General features: G+C 40.6%; 1 protein-coding gene across 1 annotated transcript in view; it reads left to right on the plus strand.

The window, feature by feature from the left end:
• The window catches only part of BMP3 (bone morphogenetic protein 3), a 28174-nt gene extending 20058 nt beyond the window's left edge, over positions 1-8116 (plus strand). The window contains exon 3 of the mRNA XM_084627523.1: positions 3914-8116. Coding sequence (XP_084483649.1) covers positions 3914-4105 — 192 coding nt within the window. The 3' untranslated portion in view covers positions 4106-8116. The remainder of the gene's footprint in view (positions 1-3913) is intronic.
• Positions 8117-8352: the final 236 nt, after the last annotated feature.

Genomic DNA, 8352 nt, shown 5'->3' on the forward strand with positions numbered 1-8352 from the left:
CGATTTTTGGGATCCAAACTGTGCCTGGTGTGCACATGTGCAGTGTGAAATACAATTTGCACCATGTGAACCAAAATCCACTTTGGTTTTCTAGTGAGAATGAAAATTCAATACATGACAAGGAGAAACAGGTAGGTTGAGAGCCATGAGATTCTTGATCCATGCACACAACTCCCACTGACATTCATGAGAGCAGTGTATTTGCAAACGGATACTGTAGCTGTCAGGTAATACCAGAAATTCATCTGTGCTGATGGCTCGACAGCGGTCCCTCGGTGAAGGAGAACTGAGCTCCATCTAGCCTGGTTGACAAACCTGGTGGGTAATTAACAAAAGATGTGCCTCTTCCCCTCCCATCCCCATCCCAAATTCCCAGCCTTACCCTCTCCCTGTTTCGGTTAAATGGTGAGAGTGCTGGCAAAGCCACATGTGCTGAACTTGCAGAATACCATAGAGCATACAGGCCAGACAGTCCCTCTCCCAGGTCAGGAATGAAAGTTTGTCGCTGACATCATTCTCTCCACTCCTAATGCATCTCTAATGAAATTCAACTGGGCAGCAAGTCTCTCAAGGATGTGTGCAGCTTAGCAGGTGCAGCCCTAACCACAGCTGGACTCGTTCACAGATCTGGCCGCTTGGAGGTTACCGGGTTTTTCCCTTACGCCACTCCCACTCTAACAGAAAATCTCATGTGAGATCACGCCTGCTTTTCATTAGTAGGAACCAGACCGAGCAGGCTGCCTTCCGGCAAAGATGATGTAACACTCCCGATGCAGGGCATATGCCAGTTTAACCCTTTCTGTTTGGAATTTGAAAATGCTCAGCCTTGGCCTGACTCTACTGCCAGTGAAGTTGGCCTTTGACTTCAATGAGAGCAAAGTTAGCCCAAGCCTGAGTGTCGTGAAAATCCCACCCTTAAGATTTAGGGGCTGCATATTTTCTGTGGGCTAGAGGGTAACACACAAGACATGTCAGATATTTAAGGAAATAGGTGTGATCTGCCCAGTACCAAATAATGTTGACACTTACTGAAACCCTTTGCCAGATGATCCACCTCACCCAAAGCTCCCTCCAATGCCTAGGGCAGCCCTTTGCTCTGAGCATTTTTGGAATAAATCTTGTAAACGGACGTACTTTAATCTGTTTAATTCAGAGCATTAGTGAGATGCAATTGTATATCTCAATGCTTCATCTAAAGTGAGTAGTCCAGGGTTTGAGTTTAAAACCCCACCCAAACCGAGTCAGATCTACTGATTAGCTGAACCAAAACCTCCGCTATTAAGGACAGGCATTGTACCATAAACCGGTGAATCCCCGCTCTCCTCTTTTGCATGACATAATTATGGCTGATAGTTTCAAACTTGACCAAAGGACACCATAAGAGTGGGGAGAAATGCAAAGTCTTTAGGAAACTAAAAGAAAACACCAAATAGCAACTTTTGTTAGAAGTGATTCATCTTCACTTCCCCTCCTTCAGATAGTTGAGAAGCATTCTTAGTGCAGAACGGCCGCCACTTTACACCCCATTTCAGTGATGGTGAGCGGTCAGTGATCCTCTGCTGCCTTGCGCCTCATGTAGTGAGTTTGTGGTAGCACACGTTCCCTGTCTGAAGAGCCATTCAGGGCTCCCAGTAAGAAGCTGAGCAAAAATATGAAAATCCATTTTCAATTCCTCTCCATCCAATAGACATGCTGGATGTTTTATCAATAATAGGATTCTTACTGATTTTTGGCGAGAGCAACAGGAACCCTAAGTTATCAAGGGCCATAAGCGCCCCTTGACTTTTTTGTGCAGAATGCTCATTGAGAGCTGTGTCTGGAACAGGGGCAGAACGCAACCTTACCCTTATCTGTCACCTGCTTTCTGACTTCACAATTTATACAAAAATCTTCGGTGGTGGGAGCAGTGAAATTTTAAAATGCTCTATAAAATGTTGCAGAGGAAATCAGTCTCTCTTTCTTTAAAAAGCTGTCTCGCTTCAGGATCCATGAGTCTGGATAACTGTACTTTTGAGGAGTCCCTTTTCAACCATATTTGGCTTATGGCTGTAAAGAGGGCTCTCCGTAGAATTCCTGGCTTTTAAGGCACTCCATCATGCCTTATTGCACTGGGGACATGGAGGTCTGTGGTAGTTTTTTTTTTTTTCTATTTAAAATCATAGTAATGTAAAGCTTATTGAACCTTCCTGCAAGAAATTAAAAAGAGAATTTGACCGAACTCTTGTTTTTTTAAAAAAAATAAAATAAAAAAAATAAAAATAAAAAAGGGCCTTGTTGCTGGTAGATACAGAGTGCTTCCTGAGGCCCAGATCCTTAAAGGTATGTAGGTGCTTAACTCCCATTGATTTCAGTGGAAGGTAGGTGCCTAAATACGTTTGAAGTTGTGAGCCTGACTGCCCTCAAATCTAACTACCTTAAAATGGAGTATAGGGAACTCAAGATGGGTCCCAGGCATTGCTCAGTCACTCAGAGTGCAGAGATAGATTCTCTCATCTGTAGAAGAAAAAAAAGTTTGGATTATGTTAACCCTAACACAAAAACAACAGTGGGATGTTCCCAAATGGATCCTTTTGAATCTTGCATCAAATGGTTCCTTTGCTCGCTGAGAATAGTTCTAGCAACATGATACGGAAAATGTCCATTCTGACTCATTGTGTTTGGAATTTAAGGATCACCTGTCTCTGAGATAAAGCAGAAGAATACAGTTGGCATTTGTTTGCTTAAATGGAGGCAGGCATTGGAGATTCCTGCACATCACCAACTTAACTACAAGTAGATATTCCTAATTATATTGTGCCTATGACATAATGAGCCAGAATCTCCAAATTTTTCCTCTGCTTTTTTCCATGGAAAATCATTTGGGCCTGCAAATCAGGTAGTTAGATGGCTCATCCCTGAGCCTGATGTTTGCAGACACAAATTCTATCTTTTGTGTCAGAAAAATTGCAGGCTCTCTGAATATTTGGTCCACTGAACCTTGTTGTATACATGCCTAACATTTGACTAGGAGTATTTTTAACTCTGATTCCCAGGTTTTAGGTCTGAGATGAGTTATAAAATGAAGTTCTGAATATCTTTCTTAAAGGACAGTATCAACAAAAAAAATCATATTGTTGTTTTTTGCTGTATTACTGTGTTTTCCTGTGTTACTAGTACGCCTAGTTAAGTTACTGAAAATGAAAGTGTCTTTAAAATCTTGGTCTAAATTTGTTTACTCATATTGGACAATGAAGTTAACTCAGTTGATTTTGTTTTCTAGTTATAATCAGTGGGCCAAATTCTGCTCGGTTATAGAAATGTAATTCCAGGTACCTTCAGGTTTACACTAGTGACTGAGAGCAGAATTTTGCCTTAGTGTAAATAGGTGTACTACTGGTGGAATTCTTTGGGTCTAGTTGTGCAATGATGGTGTAAGTTACCAATCAGAGGTACATTTATACCCACTTGCGCTGCTTTTCTGACTAAGTTACATCTGACATATAATTTACACCAACATTTCCATCAGTACAAAGTGTCTTGGTCTATGTTTCTCATGCAGCCGTTGCCCCGAGATGGGATGTGTCCCTTTAAAAGGCATCTCCTGCAAGAAGTGAAGGGCCACTTTCTTCAGAGTAAGAAAACTCTAGCTGAATTGTAGAGCAACAGTGACACCTAGTGGCCCGTAAAATTAATCCAAGAGTGGTATTCCCTGAAGATATCTCCAGGGATATACCATGACAATTGAGAAGTCTTTAAAAGAGGTACGCAGAATTGCTTCTGCTAGCTAGCCTTTTTGGGTCATCGCTGTCTTTTTTCAGGGAATTGGCTATATTTTGACCCAAACAATGAAGAACAGTGTTACCATGTAAACAGTACAGTTACATTTTAACATGCACCTTATAATTTCCTTCTCTTCTTGTTCTTTCTTATGCAGGTCTTGAAGCCATCAAACCATGCCACCATCCAGAGCATAGTGAGAGCAGTTGGGGTCATCCCTGGTATTCCTGAGCCTTGCTGCGTTCCTGACAAAATGTCTTCTCTCAGCATCCTATTCTTTGACGAAAATAAGAACGTGGTGCTTAAGGTCTACCCCAACATGACAGTGGAGTCCTGTGCATGCAGATAACATCCCAGATGAGCCCTTTGAAATGTCTAAATTGAGCTGTTGCTTTTTCTTTTCTCCCCCGCCAATGCATTTCATTCAAAAAATAGGTTTATAAAAACTTGAATAAGAGCGAAGATACTGAATGGAGATACCCAGGCAGGGGAACTTTAAACTTAACTCACCCTTGGGTCCGACTGAGAAGTAAGCTTTGGCAACTGGGACTAACTATTTCTGTTGTAATGTACAAACGAAAAGTGAAATTTACAAAGGACTGTTCAAGATTTTTTGGAACTGGCAGGAGGACAACGTTGACTTATTTTTGTACAAGGCTTTGAAAATGGCAGCCACTGTTTGATTTTTGTCTCTGTTCTTCTAATGACTAATGGGGAGGGAGATTAAGAAATACATTATACATTTGAAGCTAGGCCTTGGGTTACTGAACAGCTCAGCAGGTGCTAAATAACCTGAACAAATCTAACTTATCCTAAGAGCCTTAGAAAATCCAGCTTAAACGTTTATTTCCTTGATATGACATCATTGATTTTGCATGTATATTCATTTTTGTTTAGCATGTTCTTTAGAATTCAGCCCATGTGACATTCCTCCCCTCAGTTTAGATGATCTAAGTCCCAATTATGCTGCATGAGAAGTTGTGATGTCACACAGAGAGGCTTTTCTCTCATGCCAGAGTATATTGGGAAACAGTTGACCCAAAAGCCTAGCACAGTGATTTTCAAACTGTGGTCCACAGACCCCTGGAGGGGTGCAGATTATGTCTAAGAATGCTAAAGGGATTCATACCTCCATTTGAAATTTTTTTAAATTAAAAAAAATCCATATTTGATCCAAAAAGTACGTCTGTGGCTGCTATAACAATAAACCCTGACCAGCTCTAGTCACTAATCATTATCAAAACTGTCAAAAAGAAAATTGCATAGAGCATTAGTGGGCAGCTAAGTCAGGAGTTCTGATATTTTTCCTTTAGGTTTAGGTGCCAGCTGAAGACACAGTTTCTTTCCCATCTCTTCCCATGTAATATTGTTGATGGTCATTAGGGGCTAAGTTCTTTATTGTGATATGCACCCTCACTTTCCATTGAAGACAGTGGGAGCCGTTCATCTGTACATGAGGGTGGAATTTGTCCTAAATTTGTCTTTGTAAGTATTGCAATGTTTTTCCTTCTACAGGGCAGACAATTTGTGCCATACACTACAGTAGGGATGATTTATTTACCAACATCCTTCCAGAAAGCCTGCAATTCTAACAGTTCTATATTAGGGAATTGTTATGCAACTGTCTTAGTCAATATATGTATCTACTTCTATTAGGAAAAAAAGGCTTTTATTCTTGTTATTAAGGAATGGGGACTATTTTATGCTATTGACTTCATTAACCTGGAATGGAGAAAAATATTATTCCACAGCCAGCCAGAATTTTTTCCACAGCAGTTTGGGTGGGGAGGGAATGTTAGAAAATTCTTATCCTAGGTTTTCTATGTGCTGTGTGTCGTTGAGAGAAAGAGAGTGAACAGACTCATGGGCCTAAATCCTGCCACAATGTAAAAGGCATCTCAACCAGTTAGGCAGGCATAATTTAGGCAGTCAAGACACCCAGACTTCTAGTAAAGATGCAAAAGAAGAATATAGCCTTTGTCAGTGTAGGGTGTAAGCCTGGAGCCTAAGACAGGAAAGGGTCATTGCGTCTGACCAAAAGAAGGAGAGACTGCCACAGGATGAGTTTAACCGGGAGGAGTATGCTTCAATGAACAATGCCATTTTAACCTGAGTTAACACACCTTCTATCTGCAATGAAGACATGCTCTCAGTTACAACTGTCCAAGCCAGAGCATCCCCATTAACATCAGTTACTTTGAATTAGCAGAGGCATGTAACAGAGCACCATCTGGCTGTCACTTATCTGTTTCATAGGCTGTCTCGGAACTTACAACTTTTATGTGAGTTTCAGGATTTTGGCCCCATGTTCCATCAGTTCTGTACCTGCAAAAGCAACAATAAAGAATTCCAAACCACCACAGAAGTGTATCAAATTAAAAATGGCTACCGCAATACATAACTGTTCAGTATACAAACATGAGAGTTGGCCTTTACCAGCTCCTAGAAGGAAGTCAAACATGATTCTCTTCTCTAGATTTTTCAGTAGAGCAAGGAGCTGACTTTGAACATGGTTGTTCTTGCTGTTTCCATTCCTGTCAAATTCTTATTAAGAAAGGCCTTCAATTATCAAAGGGTACATGAGTTCACAATCTGCTTTTCAAAATGCCATTGCAGTCAATGGTCCTATTGGCTTCTTACAACCATCCTGTTGTACAGCACTGTTGAGATTTCGTTCATTATCTTTTGATGCCCCTTCTGGGGTACTGGTAGTGATTAAGGGTAAAGAAAGTCCTATCCTGCCATTCTTATTTATGTGACTAGTCCCATTGATTTTAACAGAAGTCCCATGGAATGCTTCGCCACTATCTGAGGTCCAAATTCTGCTTGGCGTAACTGAATGCAGAATCCAGACCTAATTATAAGGTCTCAAACTGTGTCCTACAGTTGTGTTGTTTTTTAAATGTTATGACTTTTAAAACAGGAGTCACATTCAGTTGATGGTGGAAGTGGTTACAGCATCAGTGGCTTTAGTTAGTCTAATGTTTGCAACTCTATTTTGCCTAATTCTGCTCTGATGCTCAATTTCACTGGTTTAATGCCATTGACTTCAAAGGTGTTAAACCGAATTTGCAGTGGTGTAATTAAGTTCAAATTCAAACTATCATTACAAAGGAAAAATAACCATCTCTGACTCTTATCAGACCTACTACTTTCTCACCTGTGTTCACATGCACACTGCAATCACCCCAGGAAACCCCTCTCTTGTTAACCATGGATAAGTGACAGATGTTTTGTGCACAAAACTTTTTCATTTGTACTTTCCAGTGAAAGCTTCTGAATAAAGCAATGTCTCCTTAGCCATTTATTAATCCATGTGGGCAATTTCTATATATCGCTTTGCATCAATATGGACCTTAAAATGATTTTCCAAATAATATTTTTCCCCTATTTGATTCATGCTTAGTTCAATGTGGGGTAACCACCCTGCCCATAGTCTGGTAATTGTGTTACTCGATAAATGGCTCTGCCTCTCAACTAACAAATGGCATCTCATACTAGTGCATTATTGTTGTGGCTCGCTCAGAACACAAACAAGAGAACAACTTGAGCTACAGCCCTATGCCTCTTTAGCTGGGTTTTCAAAAGCACTCAGAATTGGCCTCACTCTGGTCCCCTGAAGACAGCAGTAAAGCTTCCCTGTGGGAGCAGAGTGAGGTCAGTGCTGAAGGCTTCTGAGCTACCCTCAAGCCTAAATGAGGAACCTTAGAGTTGCATAATACATTGTGCAGTATGAGGCCTAGCCTGCAAATCCTTGCGAGTATCTTTACTCACACAGGAGTAGAGCCAACGAGACCACTCCACCGTGTGAAGATTTGCCAGAGTGGGTGTTTTTGGAGGCCTGACCTTGTGAGTTCTGAGCATCTGCCAAGAGGTGCTAAGTGCCTCCAAGGCCCAACTCCCTTTACCAAAGGCCCACCTCCTTACATTCCCATCTCTTGGGAGATGCTTAACAGTTTGCAGGGTCATTTTAAAGTATTGACCCATCTTCTCCTTGTAAACAAACCAAACCTTTGTAAATGTTTTTAGTTTAGAAGTTAGTGTGTACAGACAGCATCAGTAAGTTTAAAAAAAAGTTACCAAAAAAAGTTATTTGTATATGGAAAAAAACTTTTACAGATGCTTTTAATTTATTTAATTCCCATCTTTTGATGCTGTTCAGACAAATCAATTTGCACAACAGTTGCAAGATGAAATGATAGATCCTTGACCAGATCACAAGGGTACATTGCAGTGACACTGTGAAGGACACATTTCACTACTGATGTGTAAGCTTGCCCACTATGTATCCTTTCCCTTCAATAATGGGAATCTCACAACAAACTATGAAAAAAATAAATAAAATCACTTTGAAATTTCATTTTCTCCTTTTGTACTTGAGTCTTCAAAGGATTATTTACTCTGCAGTGCTTTATACATGCAGCACTTGGGAATGCAGCCAAAAATTCAACTAGACATTGCATTCATTAAATGAAGTAAATCATGGCTGGGGAGTGGGCCCTGAATGTTCAGTTAATGGTTAGCTGTTCTGACAATAACCACCTTTGTAGTAAAAAGAAAAGGAGTACTTGTGGCACCTTAGAGACTAACCAATTT

Source organism: Lepidochelys olivacea, assembly GCF_965140295.1.
Source record: "Lepidochelys olivacea isolate rLepOli2 genome assembly, chromosome: 4".
Taxonomy (NCBI): domain Eukaryota; kingdom Metazoa; phylum Chordata; order Testudines; family Cheloniidae; genus Lepidochelys; species Lepidochelys olivacea.